The 18,103-nt window shown below is 50.2% G+C and overlaps 1 protein-coding gene across 1 annotated transcript in view; it reads left to right on the forward strand.

Moving 5' to 3' along the window:
- The first annotated feature begins 656 nt into the window (after window positions 1-656).
- SLC24A4 (solute carrier family 24 member 4) overlaps window positions 657-18,103 on the forward strand; it is a 158,449-nt gene continuing 141,002 nt past the window's right edge. The window contains exons 1-2 of the mRNA XM_006208213.4: window positions 657-1,413; window positions 3,428-3,538. Coding sequence (XP_006208275.1) covers window positions 1,284-1,413; window positions 3,428-3,538 — 241 coding nt within the window. The 5' untranslated portion in view covers window positions 657-1,283. The remainder of the gene's footprint in view (window positions 1,414-3,427; window positions 3,539-18,103) is intronic.

Consider the following 18,103-nt stretch of genomic DNA (forward strand, 5'->3'; position numbering starts at 1 on the left):
AAAACAAAACAAAATCCAGAAAGCCCCGTGAAGCGGTAAGGCTCCAAAACATCAAAAGCTCAACTATCTGCGGCGGCGGGGCCGCGGAACTCTGGGCTTTCTCTCTGCCAGGTTTCCAGCGTTTTGCAGGTCGGCGTTGCGCCCCCGCCCGTCCAGAAAGCCCTGCAGGAGCCGGTCCCGGCGGGCGCGGGCGCTCGTTGGCTTGTTGCAAGCCTGTTTGTTAGCTCTGCTGGAGCAATTAATCTTCTCGTGCATCTCCCGCCCCAGGGGGGTGGTGGGGGCCTCGGGTCGCCTCGGGGGTCGTGCGAAGCCCGGACTATAGCGACGGTTCTATCGAAACCCTTGTTTCGAGAGTCCCTGCGGTGCCATAACCTGTTCCTCTCTGCAGCAGCCTCCGAGGGTTAGAGGGGGGCTTGTTTAGGCTCCGTAGGGGAGGGAGGAGAGAAAAGGGGAGAAGGAGAGCGATTGTGTTGGTCAGTAGTTGAGCCTCACAGGGGAAGGGAGGAGCGCACCGAAGAGTGCGCCCTAGGGGAGGAGTACACGTGCTGGGGGCGGGGGAGTGGTGAGAGGCGGGCGGGGTGGGGGGAGGAGAAGGGAGGCGAGAGCAGCGGGCGGGAGGCGCCACGGCCTCGCAGACGCAGGCGCCGGCAGCCGGAGAGAAAGTTCCCGGGGAGAGCTCGCCCGCAGAGGGCCGACGTCGAGGCTGCTCGCGGCGAGGGTCGCAGGTCCGGCGTGTCCAGTCTGCCTCGCTGCTGAGTGCCTCCCGGGCTTGGTTCTCCGGGAAGCATCGTTGGCGGGCGGCTGCCGCTAAACTTGGAGGGGGAGGATGCAGCGAGTGGGAGCGGCGGCGCCGGGCACGGGGGCGCACTGAGTGCTCCTGGGGGCGCCCCCGGGCACTGCTGCTAGGGCTGCGGCCGGGCGAGGGCGCCGAGGCTGAGCGGGCAGGTAGCAGCACCAGCGCCGGGACTGCGCCAGCCCTGCGAGCCAGGGCCGCCAGCGCCACCGTGCCAGCGTCGCCTCCTCGCCACGGAGCCATGGTGAGCGGAGCGCGCACGCCGCGCGCGGGACTCTGAGTTCCGGCCGTGCCGCGCGTCCCCACCTCCTCTCTACCCTCGGGGCTTCCCCACCGACCTTGCCCGCTGGCCATGAAGCTTTGGCCCGGAGTTCCTCGCCTCTGAGCCTCACGTCTGCCGCTCCAGTCCCAGCGCCGCTCGACCACAGATAGCACTCCGGCTGCTGGAGCTCCCCATCCTCTCCCAGAGACGGCATCCAGGCGCTCCGGGATGGCGCTCCGCCGGTCCCTCCGGCCGCGCAAAGTTCGCAGGAGGCGAGAGATGCTGCCACAGCAAGTTGGATTCGTGTGCGTGGTGCTGGCCCTGGTGTGCTGTGCGTCTGGCTTCTTTGGCAGCTGGGGTAGGTACTGATACGGACCAGCCCGGGAGTCGGGGGGCTTCGGCTGGGGAGCCGCCGGGCAGCTCTGGGATGTCACCCCTTTCTTCCCAGTCAGGTTGGTCCTAAGGGTTCATAGGGTCCCCTCACCACCAGGCAGGGAGAGCGCACTCGGGAGGGCAGATATCGACGCTTTGAGCTGTGGCGCCTGTTCCCCTGAGCTGCGCGCGGCCCCTTGGGGCTCAAAACGCGGCTGAAGGTCTGTGTTACTAAGGCGAAAGCCTGAACCTCTGGCCCCTTGGCGCCAGAGTTCTGCCCCTGGAGTGCACAGGGAGCGAGCGGCGCAGCAGCGGTGTCCAGGTATGGATTCTCATAGCCTGGGGCGAACGAAACTGAATGCTTTCCATTTTTGCTGAGCAAAGAAGGTTGTACTCCGCATCCCTCGAAAACCCAGATCCTGAGGCTGGGAACTGAGTCTCAGCCCTTCCCTCGCGCCTACTAAAGGGGTGCCAAAGGGGCAACCTGGGTGTTCTGACGCGTCCTCTCCAAACCCTAAAAATGTCGGAGGGCAGCCTGTCCCCTCGGGAGGTTGCTGCTGCGTTTCAGCATCACTTCTCAACTCCTCTCAATCCCCACGGTAGGAGAGCGCTGGTGTCTGGAGCCACTCTCCACGCTCCGCCGTCCAAGAAGGGACTGAGGGATTTGGGATTTGCTTAGGATATGCAAATTTGAGATGGAGAGAAAAAGAAAGTTACAAAAAATGTTTTAGGGTGGAGTAGGGAATGTGAGCCCATTTGAAACCTTCAGAAGACATTCACATGGCTAACATTCCCAATTTTAGTAAGCTGCTGTGACCTTTTAGTATTTTTTTAACGTCTTATTTTTATTTTTAAAATATCCTCTAACAAATTTATTTTTTAAATTGAATATTGTGTTTCAGGTGTACAGCAAAGTGATTTGGTTATGCATACATTTTTAATTTTTTTCTAACGTTTTTAAAAATGAAAGAAATGTGATTTAGAAACCTGGACATGGGGAATAAGGTAGATAGTACCTTCCTGAGCAGTTAAAAAGGAACAACTTAGGTTTATACTGATTGATAAAAATCAGGTGGAACTTGATTCAACTCTTAATACTGCCTTTCAAAACTCACCTTTTGTGATTTGAGGATGTTAGGTAAAAAAGTGGCTCTTTTCAACAGAAATCCAGAAAGGTTATTTGAACATCTTAATACCTGGAGCTTTGCAATTGGGCAAGTTGGTGAGTTTTCACCCTCAATTACACACCAGCAATAACAAAATACCTAGAGGCACTTAGATGTCAGCATTTTAGAAGAGGTGTTATTACCCAGCTGAAGCAGTGTGCACCTCAGGAGAGGTAAATGAATACTTTAGAGGTCTTAAAGTGAGAATCATTTTTATTTGCAGCATCAGGAAGGCTTTTAGGAGTTTAACTGGGCTTGGTCATTAGCATCCACATTAGTGATCTCCCCTGTTTCTCAGTATGGCCGTTGGACCAACAGAATCAGCATCACCTGGGTGCTTGTTAGTATAGAATCCTGGGTCCTGGCACAGACCTATTGAATCAGAATCTGCACTTTAACAAGGATCTCCGGTGATTTGTGTGTGCATTAAAGGGTGAGAAGCCCTGGGCCAGACCCCATCAACTTTCTCCACCTGCTTGCTGACTTGCTGTCCTTCAGGGCAGGGACACCTGAGCATGTTTACTGGCCAAGAACGTAATGGTCATCTGTCTAAACCTTTGCTGCAGCTGTGAGGGGCCAAGACCAGAGACATCTTGGCTAAGCTCAGATCACATGCTGACCTATCTGGGACTAGAAACAATGAAATAGATCTAGGAAGCAGATTGCTGTAGGTGAGCGGGTGATGTGCTTCCAATCATTGTGTCACTCCCTGCAGATGGCTCTCAATAGTCAGAGCTGTTGCTGACAGAGCTAGATACAGACATGTAAGGCCATTGTGAGAATGCAGGCACCATGTTGATCTAATGGTGTTTGTGCCTTTTTCCCCCAATCCAGGGCACAAAACAGCTTCTGCTAGCAAACATGTTCTACCAGACACATGGAGAAATAGAAGGCTGATGGCACCAGTGAATGGGACGCAGGCAGCTAAGAATTGCACAGATCCAGGTAAGAAATAGCTTCTTCCCGCAAGGCCTTTGGCCCGGCCTAGAGATGGTGCATATGTGGATAGTTAAAGCCAGAGCTGAGAAATGGTGGCTTCGTGAACCTGAGTGGGAAAGGGTAGCTGTAAGGTGTTGAAAGGTAATCAGTTGTGCTGCTAAGCAACTTGATCCAACAACTGAAAAAGTCACATTCAAGAGTTTTTAATTTTCATGTTTTGTTCTTATAGTGCTCTTAAAGGCTCACTGTCCCCCCTACTCCCCAATTTTGTTTGCCTGTATCTTTGTTTTCTTTCCCTTTTGCTCGCTGTGTCCATCTGATGAAGCTCTGAGGGCAGCAAACCCAGCTGCTCTGGCAGAAGGCACTTTGGGAACACCCACCAGGGTTGGACCACCCAGGGTCACTGCAGGTGTAAGACACGCTGGGGTCCCTTCTCTGGAAGAGGAGTTCCAAGCCTGGGAAACAGGTTCTGCTCGCCCTGGGAGGTGATTTGATGTTCCTCTCAGACTTCTCCAGGGGGGCAGAGGCTGTGGGGATGCAGTGATGACATCTCATCTGTTCTCCTGCAAACTTTGCTTAAACTTAAAGGTGAAAATTTTCGGGAGGAGAGTGTACTGGCCAGTGAATGGAGGCTGTCCAGGTCTCAAGACAGGCCAGTCCTGGGTTTTAGCTCTGGCTTCAAAACTTGGGGATCTTTGTGAGAAGAACTCAGTGGGCTGATGTATTTAAAAAGCCCTTCGGGAGCTATGAAGTTTTATTATAGATGGGTACCACTTGGCTTTTTCACCAAGTTGCCAGGCAAGCCGCTTAATCTTTTTAGGTGTCTGTTTACTCACCTGTAAAATGGGCAGAATGTACCTGTCTACTTCAGGGTTGCTGGAAGAATCTGGTAAGGCTCTGTGTGGGGCTATGTTGTAAAAGGAAATAGAAAGCCAGGCCAGAGGAGAAGACTAGGATGGCAGTCTTCCTGCGGCTTAATTTCACATGCAGGTCTTATCCTTTTTATCCATATATTACAGGTCAGGGAACATCTAGGGAGAAGACCTGAATCACTCAAAGTCATAAAACTTACAAGTGGTGACACTGTCACTGGAGCCGAGGCCAGCGTGTTTGAAATGTTTGGTTAGTTAAGCACCTAAGAAGGCCAGGGCTTTCCCTCAAAGCCTGTTTCCTACACCAGCTTCCGATCCCTCAGGATGCCTTCTGAGACATCCACCCGGGACATGGAGGTTTAGGTAAACCTCTAAATTATTCGTCTTCTGCCTACTGCGGAGGGGACTGGGTAGACTTGCAGAGAAGCAGCTGGGATTCCCTTTGAACTCCCATGTCCCCCAGTGACCACTGGGCAGTGGTGCCCTGCCTGTCACTTAACCTCCCGGAGACACTGGAAGTGGTGGATGCACGCACGAAACTGACAAGTGAACATGTGTAAGGCTGGGAACTGTTGTGGGGGCCCCGTCCTCTCACTCCAGGGGCCTGATGCATCAGAATTAGCACCATCCACGTGAGGAACGCTTAGCTACTTTGGGTAAAGAATCAAGGTTAGTGCAATTTCGACTGGTTTCTAGCTCACTGACGCCCTCATCTTGGGCTGGCTGTGTCTTCCTCCTGTAGCTTCTGTGACATCTAGTGTGGGCATGTCTGCTTAAAGAAGGCCCTGTTTCTTAGAGTCTCTTATGCCCCACTGTTGTGCCTGTATCTTTTCTTTTTAATTGACGTATAGTTGATTTATAGTGTTGTGTTTCAAATATACAGCATAGTAATTCAGTTATACATATATATTCTTTTTCATTATAGGTTATTATAAGCTATTGAATACATTTCCTTGTGCTATGAAGTAGGACCTTGTTATTTATCTTTTATATATTTAGTAGTTAATATCTGCCAATCCTTAACTCCTAATTTATCCCTCCCTCTGCCTTCCCCTTTGGTGAACATAAGTTTGTTTTCTATGTCTGAGTCTCTGTTTTATTAAAAAAGGAAGTTCCACATATAAGTGATATCATGAGATATTTATCTTCATATGTCTAACTTCACTTAGTATGATAATCTCTAGGTCCGTCCATGTTGCTACAAATGGCATTATTTCATTTTTTATGGCTGAGTAGTATTCCATTACATACATGTACGTGTGTATATATATGCACCATGTTTTCTTAAACCAATCATCTGTTGATGGGCACTTGGGTTGTTTCCATGTCCTGGCTATTGTAAATAGTGCTGCTCTGAACACTGGGGTGCATTAGAATTAGAGTTTTCTTTGAATATATGCCCAGGGGTGGGATTGCTGGATCATAGGGTTAGCCTCTTTTTAGTTTTTAAAGAACTCTCCATGCTGTTTTCCATAGTGGCTGCACCAAACTGAATTCCCACCAACAGTGTAGGAGGGTTCCCTTTTCTCCACACCCTCTCCAGCATATATTGTTTGCAGACTTTTTAATAATGGCCATTCTGACTGGTGTGAGGTGATACCTCATTGTAGTTTTGATTTGCATTTCTCCAATAATTTGCGATATTGAACATCTTTTCATGTGCCCTTTGGCCATCTGTATGTCTTCATTGAAGAAACATTGGTTTAGGTGTTTTGCCCATTTTTGGATTGCATTTTTTTTTTTGTTACTGAGCTGTTTGCAAATATTTATTTCCCATTCTGTAGCTTTCCTTTTTGTTTATGGTTTTCCTTTGCTGTGCAAAAGCTTATAAGTTTAATTAGGTCCCATTTGTTTATTTTTGCTTTTATTTCTGTTGCTTTGGTATCCCTGTATCTTCAGTGTACTGTTTAATCAAAAATTTTCCACTAACTATGGAGCAGTCAGTCCTATCTGGCAAGAAGACCTGGCCTTGTCCCCCTTACAGGGAGGGAAACAGGCAAAACATTTAGCGATGAGTAAATTTGGATGATGCTTTGTGTTGCCTGTTTCTGGGATAGGATCCTGCACATAGAAAGGACTTAGTAAATATTGGTCAAGTGATGGAATGAAAGTGGGCTTTGAATATTAAGCATGTTAATCCTTACAGTGTTTTTGCAAAGATGAGGAACACGAGGCTCAGAAATTGAGTGACTTCCTAAGATCTCTTGGCTGGTAGGCGCATCCCTGGGTCACATGGCTCCAAATTGCCTGCACTCCCTGCTCTGTTGCACCTGCCCCAGCTCTCTTCCCAGCCCAGGCAGGGCTGAAGCCTAATTTCCCTTCCAGCCTCCTTGTCCCTGGACCATGAGAATATCCAGCCCGCTTTCTATTCCACAAGTATGCAGCATGCACCTGCTGTCGTGTGTCCAGCCCTGCAGGGGCCACTTGGTAGAGGAGTATGAGAAAGTATAAGCGGCGGCCCTGGTAATCAAGGAGCTCACAGCTAAGCAGACGGATTCCTGGTGCAGGGAAGCTCAGTGACAGGGGAGGACTGCAGCGGTCCCCCAGTCAGCAGCCCCACCGGGCAGCGTCAGGGGCTCAGAGAAGGGTGAGTGGGTCGATGTAGTTCTGTGGAGTCTTGGGGTCTAGAACAGGCAGGCCTCTGCTGCAGTGGCAGAAGACCTCTCCAAGCTGGGTTTAGCAAAAGGAATTTATTGGCTCAGTCACTGAAAGCGTGAGATCAAAGGTGAAGTATTGTGATTTGGTTTCTGTCTCTGGCATCATCCAGTGCGGGGAAGTGGTGACTACAGCTCTGGCATTATATCCTCCCAGATCCCAAAGTGCTGGGACAGAGTGCTGCTGCTGCGGTGCTTCTGCAGAAGCCTCAGGTTCTGGTGGCTTGGCTTGGGTCCCCTGACTTCCCTCAGGCAACTGCTTGGCCAGGGGAGTGCTGGGACTAAACCAGCTTAGACCTGGCTCCGGCTCCGCCTCTGGAGGGGGAGGACTGAAGCTTCTTCCCCCAACACCAGCACGCCCCCGGGAGTCGGCACTCGGTGGTTTATAACTGTTCACTGTAGGGTCCCGTCCTGGGGCAGCTCCCTCCCAGTTAGCGTTTCAGGGTTGTGACAGGGTGGCATCCAATGGCTGCCCTCTTTTCTACACAGTTAACAGGAGTTGCCCATGAACACCCCACGAGGTCCTCGCATCCTCTGAGGCCTCTGCTCTGTCTTCTTCTCCACCAGCCAGAGGGCTCCCAGTCCTGATCTACCAGATGAGGTCTTTTAGGGATGAGCGAAGATGGAGATTTAAGAATTTCCCTGCTGTATCAACTCCTGGAGCAGAAGCACCACCCACAGTAGGTGGTCAACAAACATGAGTTCACAGTTTAATAAGAACCTTCAGGGAGGGACCATGTCTTATTTTCTGTCTCCTCCGAATGCTCCTATTCACCTGTCAGAGGAGTAGCTTCGTTTCCTAAAAACACAAAGGGGACCCCACTCTTGTCATCTCTTAAGACTTGATGTGGAAAATGGACTGTTTCTCAGCCTGGGGTCATTTCCCCAGATCTTGGTGGTGGTTCTCATTATTTGTGCTTTAGTTTAAGTGCCCCCAACCCCATAATGTTACCCTGTGTTATTTTTATGATGTGTCTCTCCATCTAAAATAATTTATTCATCGTCTGTCTCCCCTTGAGGGCTGCCTTGCTCACTGCTCTGGGCCCAGTGATTCTTAACCCCGGCCACATGTTCACATCACCAAAGTGCTCTTGACATGCCCAGGCCCTCACCCCTGGAGTGTCTGATTTCATTGGTCTGGGGTGGGGCCCCGAAATGGGTACTTGTTAAGAGCTCCCCAGCTGATTCCGAGTTGAAGCCAGATTGATGCTCACTGGGCTGGAGCCCTGCTGCTCAGTGTGGTTGGCATCACCTGGCAGCTTGTTAGGCATGCAGAGCCTCAGGCCCACCCCGGACCTACTGCAGTCAGAATCTGCATCCTAATGGGATTCCCTGGGCGGTTCCCATGCGCACAGGAGGCTGGGAAGCCCTGGGCTAGAGCACTGCCTGACACCTTGTAGGCTCCCAGTATTTGGGTGTCAAATGAAGGCTAAGACTTGGTATAACAGTGATTTTCCTGAAAACCAGTTTGCTTTCTTTTTTAAATGTAGGGAAGCTAAAAAATAAATAAGACCAAACAAACAAACAAACAAACAAAAACAAAGCATAAATACAGGACAGAAATAGACTCATGGACAGAGAATACAGACTTGTGGTTACCGGGGGGGGGGGGCGGGGTAGAGGGTGGGAAGGGATAGATTGGGATTTCAAAATTGTAGAACAGATAAACAAGATTACACTGTATAGCACAGGGAAATATACACAAAAGTTATGATAAATCACAGAGAAAAAAATGTGACAATGAGTGTGTATATGTCCATGTATGACTGAAAAATTGGGCTGAACACTGGAATTTGACACAACACTGTAAAATGATTATGAATCAATAAAAATGTAAAAATAAATAAATAAATAAATAAGACCAAACTTCATCTTTGACCACTGAAGTCTATGGAAAAGTCGTTAATGTATCATCCCCCAGAGGAAGTGGGTCCCTCCCTGCAAGATGCATGAAATAAGAATGAGAGGTATTGACTTTGAGCCCCTTGGGGACTGTCTGAGTTCAGGCTGCCATGATGGAACATTGGGTGGTTTTTTGAACAGCAGATACTTATTTCTCACAGTCCTGGAGGCTGGGAAGTTCGAGATCAAGGTGCTGGCTAGTTCCATTCTTGGCTGGCAGACGGCCACCTTCTCACTGTGTGCTCATTCAGTGGAGACAACACCGGAGTTCTGGTCTCTCTTCCTCTAGGGGCACTAATCCCATCATGGAAACTCCACGCTCATAATCTCATCTCAGCCTAATGACCTTCCAAAGGCCCCACCTCCAAGCATCACTACATTAGGGGTTAGGGCTTCAACACAGGAATTCCAGAGAGACAAACCTTCAGTCCATATCGGGACCCAAAGGATTTCCACACACCTCTCTGTGGTGTCACCTGGGGTGTTTGAAGACAGTTGAGTGTGGAACCCAGGATTCTCAATGCTGGCCCGCAGGTGAGAGCACCTGGGAGGCTCTGAAAGCTACAGCTGCCTGGGCCTAGCCCTGATCTGTGAATTCAGAACCAGTGATGGACACATTCTGTGGTTGACTTCGGAGCTTCTGGGAACCACATTCTTGCTCTCCCGCCACCCCCAGACCTTTTGCGATGGGCTCCTACTGTGATGGCCAGTGCGCACTGGCCTTTCCTGATCATCCAACCCAAAGTAGCCTAATTCACTGGGTCTCTTGGTTTAGCTTTTTACAGACAACTAAATCTGTTCATTGTTATATTGTTTGTTTGCTTCCCTCAACTGAGATATGAAAGGTGAACCTTGTTTGCTTTTTAAAACTGCAGTATGTGCTTCAGTTTTTCCTTCTATAAAATGAGGGTGATAGAGGGTGGTAATTGCATCCATATCAGAGTGTTGTTGATATTAAATGAGTTAATACCCGTCAAGCACTTGTACATGTTCAGGCAGTAGCTTCCATTTTCATGATTATTTTTTCATCTGTTTATCCAGAGATGACACAGTGCCTGTGTATTGTAGAGACTAGAAAACAATTTGTCAGTTGAATTTTATGAGGACAAGTAAGAAGTAAACATCTTGCCAAACATTGTTATCTCTTCTGGAAACACATTTCTTGTTTTTTTGGGTTTTTTTTTTGTTTTTGTTTTTTTTAACCTTTTGAGGCTTGGGGATGCTGGAGGATGGCTTACCTTGCAGAACTTGGCTCTGAGTAGGAAAGCTCTTTTTTGCCGCTCGACAGTTAGATGGTGGTTTCCATTCTGGCTTTTTAGCTGGGGTGGGCCTGCCTTCTGTTCTTACACTGCCTTTTCCTACACATGTGAGACTGAATCAGTGGTCTACCTTCCACCACGTCACCGCTGTTCATTTGGCTTCCCAGCAGCCTGTGCCTCGTGTTTGAAAAGGAGACAGGAGCTTGGCTCTTCCCATTGACGTTGGAGGGCTTTGCTTTGTCATGTTTGGTTTTCTGCTTTCGTCTTTTGAAAGGCCTGGTGGCTGTGTGTCTGTCTCACTCTGGCTACCGTAACAAAATACCATAGACTGGGTGGCTTAACCGATAGAAACGTACTTTCTCACGGTGCTGGAGGCTGCAAGGCCGAGACCAGGGTGCCAGGCTGATGGGGCTCTGGTGAGAACTCTTCCTGGCTTGTGTGTGTCCTGCCGTGGCTGGGAGAGAGCAAGTGGGAACAAGCTCTCTGCTGTCTCCTCCTCGAAAGCCCAGAGCCCACCTTCGTGACCGCGTCCAACCCAGGTTACCTCCCAAAGGCCCCATCGCCAACACCACTACTTTGGGGAAGGGAGTTAAGTGCTCAACATAGGAACTTTGTGGGGACACATTCAGCCCACAGTAGTGTCATAGAAGAAAGGCTTGGGAAGAGAGGGTTTGAGATGACTCCGAAGATGAAGGTAGTTTCTAGACTGTCCAGGCGAGTAGAGCGGAGACGTTGCATGCAGAAGCATTGGCTGTAGGTGCGAGGTGGAGGTGCAGGTGGTCAGCCTGGCTCTGATCTGCCTGTACTTTTCATTCTGTATCAGGGCTGATGTCAAGGCCATGGTGAGAGGAGATGGGGTGGTGGGGGCGGGTCCCTGCTTGTGGAGCTGGTGTCGAGGCTGGGTCAGGAAGAGATGAGCTCACTGAGTGGGCACCTGCCGCTGTGGGTCTCTGTAGGCGCCCCTCAGTGGGGAGCAGAGGTGCAGAAACCAAGCAAGAGTCGGAGGAGGGGACCAAGAGCTGCAAAAAGTACAACAGGATGTGTGGGTGTGGAGGTGAGGTGGTACCGGCGGCGAGCTGAAGTGTCTGAATTCTGAACGCGCGTCTGTTCAGAGGCTGCTTCAGCAGGCTCGGGAGACAAGTCACACATCCCAAGTTTGAAAGTTGTTATGTAAAAGCAAGTTCTGCCTTGGAAAACAAGAAATGAACTTGTTCTGTGGGCAGGGAGATCACAGCTCAGTGACTGTCCCAGACAGCACAGCAGGCGTTCTGGCCTGGGGAGGGGCTTTCCTGGGCAGGGCCACCTCCAGAGGGCAAGTGTCTCCAGCCACCTTCGGATGGCAGTCGGCTGGCAGAGCCACCAGCCTGATCCCAAGTGGAAGCCAAGGCAGGCAGCAGCCTGTTGTCGGTGTGATCGTGCTTCGCGTTGTTGGGGGTGGGTGGGAGTGCTCATGTTAATACAGTGGGCCAGGGGCTTGGGAGCCAAAGATCTGGGTTCCAGTAATGGCTCTGCCAAGATCCTGCCTGGCATTTGGGGCCAGTCTATTTCTCTCTCTCCTCTGCCTTCCTCCTCTCCTTCCCTGCACACCCCCTCCCTTCCCACTCTCACATACACCCCCAAAAGCTAGATTACGTAGGATAAGTACAGAGATTTCCAGCAGCCAGGAGATGCTCCTGTCCCAGCACACACCACTCTTTCCTCCTTGGAGATGGCAGCTTGTGGTGGTGAAGGCAGATGTGTGGATTTGTGTCCCAGCTCACCCTTACTGGCCAGCCACGTGACCTTCAGCAGGTTATATAATCTGTCTAAGCTTCAGGTTTTCTCTTTTGTACAATGAGGAGAGCAGCATTTCCTACCTGCCTCCTAGGGCTGCTGCAAGCCTTAAATTAAGCACATTGACGTATCAAAGTATTGAAGGCGGACCCCGCACACAGGAGCTGCGCCCGTCACCGTAATCCTGGCCAACCCCAGCGTGCTCTGTGCGGGTGCTGTTCTCAGCGCTTTCTGTGTATTACTTGCTCCTCCTAACAACCCTTTATGTAGGTTCTGTTGTGTCCTCGTTTTGCAGATGAGGAAATGGAGACCCAGAGGGGTTAAGTAACCAGTCCAAGGTCGCCCAGCCAGCAAGAAGAGCCAGGTGTGTGTGTGTGTTTGAGAGAGAGGTAATTAACACTTTATTTTTTAGAGTAGTTTTAGGATTATAGAAACAGTGAGAGGAAAGTAGAGTTCCTATATTCTTCTCTTCCCAGCCGCCCCTACTAATCTCTTACATTACTGTGGTACTCTTGTTGCAATTGATGAGCCAATATTGATACATTATTATTACATCAGGAGTCACTGTTTTCTGTTGTACATCCTGTGAGTTTTGATAGCTGTATAATGACACGCATCCACCGTAGCAATATCTTACAGAATAGTTTCTCTGCCCGGAACATCCCCTGTGGAGCCAAGCTTTTGAATTTGGACGGCCTGAATTGGGGGCCTATGTCTTTATCCATAACGATTAATAACCAGGGTGGAAAAGACAATTTAAAGATGAGGACTTCCGTTGCCATGTTTCCAGCCTCCGTCACTGTCTGGGTACCCCCTGAGAAACAGGGAATGCCTACCCATTGCAACAGCAAACATCTGTGTGGGCCCTGCTTCTTGGTATGTTTCTAATACTGATTTGTTTGCAATCAAAAGTTTTTTTTTCTTTTTGTCTTATCCAAACTATCGGGGCCATCTGCTAGCAATCTCGCCTCCTTACTGGGCCATCTGCTACCCCCTGACTTCCAGATTCTCCGCTCTTCACGCCATGCGGGCCTCCCGCAATCCAAAAAGCGCCCACTCGGCTTCCTCTTGAACTCTGAGCAACGTTCCTCCCTGAGTTAAAAATGGAAATCATTAAGCATTGCCATGTGTTGCCTTGGGTGGAAGAGATCCAGCCGTTCAACTCAACAGAAAAGTCAAATGCTTGAAAATGGGTTTTTTGATTAAACATTGTCCATTATGAAGAGGCCATTGGAGCATAGCATTTTACTAAAAAAGAAGAAAAATAAATGTGCCGGAATAATTGACAGTTTCTTCCGAAAGGGCAGTGGATGTCCCCTTGGGAAGGGAACAGATAGTCACAGTGTGGCTGAGATGCAAAGATGCTCTCCGCTCAGTGGCTGGTCATCTTGCACGGGGGAAAGTGCCACTAGTTTCTAGGTCTATAGCTCCCTTTGCTAATTCAGCATAGAATGAGGCTCCAGCTCTGGGTCTCATGTAATTGCCCAAGCAATTAATCGCAGTGTGCATTTCTTGACTATCTACACTCCCTGCACTGTACTAGGCTCTGAAGCTGGAAGGCACTCAGTCTTGGCTGTCAGGAGGCAGCATGCACTGCATGGGAGCGGGGGAGGGGGGATGGACAAGGGCTTAAAATAACAACAGACAGAGCTGCCTGTGGCAAATACCTCTGGAGGAAAGAGTGTGGTGGTTCAGGGCAAGGGTGCCCTCCCTGGAGAAGGTGACATCTGAGCCCGCCCTGGAAGGGTAGGAGGTGGCAGTGGAAGGATGTTCTGAAACAGAGGGCTCCGTGCATATCAAAATGCTCCCTGAGAAATCGCAGCAGCATCTCCGACCCGAGCAATGCTCACTAGCAACCACCGCATCTTGCTCATTGGCTGTCCGAGGGGAGAGAGAAAACAAACACCTCCTAAGATTACCATGCACAATAGTTAAGTAATTAGGCTTTGGGGATTTAGCACGGAGTCAGTGCTCAACCAGGGCTAGGCTGAATCAGATTACCTTTTTTTTTTTTTTTTTAAAGCAGAAGGAGGTAGGGCTGGGAGATGTGCCGCAGCTGCCCAGGATGAAGTTAGCAAACTGGTTTACATTGGCCCCCACCAAGCCACAATTAGGGCAGTCACCCCAATTCACAGGTTTGCTAGGCCTGGGGCAGACTGTAGTTAAAGGAATAGGAATAGTTGCCAGTCTTTTCCCCACTAGCCTGTGAGCTCCATGAGGACAGGGCTGTGTCCCCTGCATCTTTGGCTTTGGGACTGAGGCTTAAATTCAGCTTGCAGCAAATCGTGGCTGGATGGACAGATTCCCTCTTTCTACCTGTTAGTCACTGCTTTTGTGGGCTGTAGCTCCCTGTCTCCCTGGCTGTCCCTTCTAGCCTGTTGATGCCTTGGGACAGATCAGGACACCTAGCCAGGAGGAATTAAGAGTTAAGAGCTCAAGGGTTAAGAACACGCACTTTGGAGCCAAACTGCCTAGTTTCCAATCCTGCCTCTGCCCTGACAAGTTATATGACCTTGAACTAGTTACTTTATCTTCTAACCTCAGGGAAGGGGCATGGTTTGTTTTGTTCACTGATATATCCCAAACGCTAGAAGGGTGCCGTGATCTGTGTGTGTGTGTGTGTCGTGCGCTAAGTATGTTGATCTATGTAATGTGCTTACAGGAGGGCCTGGCACAGAGCAAGTATTATACAAATTTCTTGCTACTAAAATTACCTCCAAAAGATAATTGAACTGTAACTGTATTGGATAAACGTTTAGAACTGAAGAATTGAGGTTGCATTTTGTAAAAGCAGCACTTGCTTTATTTTGAGTAAAAAAGTTAAAAAATGGCTATCTGGGCTTACGTTTGCCTGTTATTAATTCTTTGAGGATGAGAAACTGTTGACTTTTTGCATGGCTGATGCTAAGGGATGGCCCAGACCATGCAGGCTGCAGTGGGCTCCTGTGTGTGTTCTGGATCTGGTCCCTTCTGTTGCTGAAAAGGGGACCTGATGAATGAGATCTGGAATCTGGAGACCAGAGTTTGCCTTCTGGCCCTGACACAAGCTGTGTGATTTTGCGTAGATCACTTTGTTTCTCAGAGCCTTGGTTTCCTGCCTGTGACATGGGCGAAATGGTGACGCGGTTTATCCTAAGGCTTTTAAGGATTAAGCGCCCAGCGCTGTGCAAATATTGTTACTATTGTTTGCGTAACTATAGTAGACGCTTAACCCTTTGAAGAGCATCCCTTTCTTGTGAAATGGAGAAAATGAGTTATTTGGGGCTTTTCAGAATTGACCCACAAGACCACAAACAGGATTTGGGGAAAGCATCGTGCATGGCCCATGTGCGGCAGAGGCCCCTTTGAGGGAGCGTCTGCTGGGAAAGAAAGGTTCAGAGGTCTTCTAGAACGTCCTTCCAAACACCAGCTTTTATGACTTCCTCCTCAGTGTTCTCATTTCACACTGTAAATGTCTGACTTTTGATTCCAAGCACACGTGCTGAGTTCAGGGACCCACATTTTGGCGGGGCCAATCCCCCATCAGCTGGTTCAGCTCCGTACCTAAGATGTGTGTTTATCAAGATGATCCCATGGAGGAGAAAATCGCTTATGAGGCCGCCTGAGGGCAGTTTCCCTGAGCGCTGGTTGGAGGCCGCTCTTGGGCTTGGTGTCTGCTGGCTAGCCGAGTGTTGACTGAACCACCCTGTCTGCAGGGCCCGCCGTGGGGAAATTAAAACTGACCTTGACGTGGACCCTGACTCCAGGGAGCTTCCGTTCCAGTTGAGAGAATCAAAATCCAGGAAACTCACCTTTAATACGAGGGGGAGTATAAAGTGCTACCATGCTGGTGGGAAGATCAGACGAAGGATGATAGCAAAGTCCTCAGTGTCACGACCAAGAAGAGCATGGCATCCAGGGGGCGCTGGGGACGGGCCTCACACACGTTCCCTCGCTGACCCTTGTAATAACCCTGTGAGGGTGGTGGTAGGTTTTGTTGGTCTATCCAGTTTACAACAGATGCCAGGAAGGCCCAGAGAAGTGGAATAATTCGCCCACGTGCTCCTAGCCTGGAGTTGACGAGCAGGGACTGGGACTCGGGCCACCTGGCCCCAGAGCTTGTGTTCTGTGGGGGCAGAACCTGAAGGGTTGAAGGACAGGTAGGTCCTGGGTGAGCCTGGGGCACAAGGTGTGTGGGCAGGTACGTGAGGCAAGTCAGCTTGTAACAAGCTGTGGGACCACGGTCCCCGAACACCCGGAGGCCTTTGTGCTCCACCCTGTAAGCAGGGGGGCCGCGGATGGTGTCTGAGCAGCTCTGTCTTTTAGGAAGATGATTCCGCTGGCAACGTGGGGGGCAAGTTCAATTGAAATAATATGTGACAGTTCTTAGCATCATGCCTAATAAGGTTTTTAGGGAAAAAAAAATGGGGAAGACAGGGAGAACAATTAGGAGCTATTGCAGAGATTTAGGCAAAAGTGAGAGTCTCGTGCGAGATGGGGAGGAATAGACTGAGGCAGAGTCTACAGGTCTCAGCAGATGTTGGAGGTAGGAGTTGTTAGCTCGTGATACCGATAAACGGTCCCTGACACCTCCATTATCCAAGGTGGTGTCCTGGGAAGCACTCCTTCCTTCTTTAGGTCGGACCCTTCTACAGGGACCCTCACCCATGAAGAGCCTTGTGCTAAGCACAGTGGCTGGTTTCTGTCCTCTGTTTCATTATCTGAAGTCCGCATCAGACAGACACTCATTGGACATCCGTGGGCAGGGCACTGGTTGATACTGGGATAGGGAGAGAAGTCCTGGTCCTCAGTGAGTCCCCAGGTGTAATCACCACGTGTGACCTGGAGTGACCCTCGCTACTACTCACTTGCGTCAAAGCCCAGCACTGCTGAAGGGCGTCACACACCACGCAGTATTGGAGCTGTGCTTTGACGCAAGTGAGTATTTGCTGCACAGATGGGAGCGTGCGATATTCCTGGTGGTGGATATGGTGATTGCAGAAATAGGGTGGTAAGGGAGGACCTGGCTGGACTGGGGACAAGAGTGGCGTTTTCAGCTGGCTGTCGGTTCAAGTCCTGGAGTGGGCATGGTGGGTCCTGTGGCTTCATCATGCTGAGCCCAAGGTGCACCCCTCCTGGAAGCCAGGCCTACGTCTGGCTCATGGGGGCGGGTTTAAGATTAGGAACCATTCCTCTCATCTCCCTAGGAACTGCCCACCCCGAACCCCCTGCACTGGAGTGGAGGTGAAGGGACCACAGATGTGGTTCTTGGCCTCAGGGAGCACAGCCGACAGGGGAGGGAGCGTAGGTCATTGCAGTCCTCGGGCTCCTTCTGCGTGTTGCCTCGTGTGTGGGGAGACCGGGTTTATTACACTTTTTATATCAGCGGAGCTTAAACCCCACGGGATTCTGCAGAGGCTTCAATGCAGAGGCTTTTGCTGTAAGCAACATGCAGGCATTTAAACAGAACCGTAGGGAAGTTTCTGAGAAGTAGAACCTTGTACGGACGTGGCAAAGGGAAGACACTGTGGCCCTTTTTCTGGGGACAGCTGATACTCAGCCTCTTCCTGGTTCCTCTCCTGCCGCTCTCCACCCACCCTGCTGATGCAGAGGGACAGCTTAGGGCCCGTCCTGAAAGGATTCATGTCATCCTGTCGGCACCTGGTCATGTGGCAGTGGCCCAAGGCTCCCTTAGTGGCCTGGTGGCCTTTGTGTCTTACCTTATTTGGAGGTAAACACTCAGGACAGGGGACCATTAACTTACCCTGTGAAATGCCGAGGGCCTTGCTTGACCCCTGTGGTGTGCACAAAGCCCGGGTGGGGGGGTGACTCTGGTGACGCAGGACATGGAGGGCGTGAATGAGAGCAGAGGTGGGAGTCCCTGTGTTGAGAGGCTGGTCTGCAGCCTGGAGAAACCCTTTACCAGAAAGTAGTGGAAACTCCCTGGAGACCTGCAGGAGCGTCGATAAAGGCGATTAATGGAATAGATAAAACGACTTGGAAGCAGAGATGAGAGCAGCTGAGTCGCTCCGGTTTATCAAGTCTCCACAGAAGAGGGCTGGGCAAAGAAAGGGCACTTGATGTGGTTTTGCAGATTCACCTGGTTGTAGGAGGCTGCACCCAGGGAATCAT

The sequence above is a fragment of the Vicugna pacos genome, chromosome 6 (genome assembly GCF_048564905.1).
Source record: "Vicugna pacos chromosome 6, VicPac4, whole genome shotgun sequence".
Lineage (NCBI taxonomy): Eukaryota > Metazoa > Chordata > Mammalia > Artiodactyla > Camelidae > Vicugna > Vicugna pacos.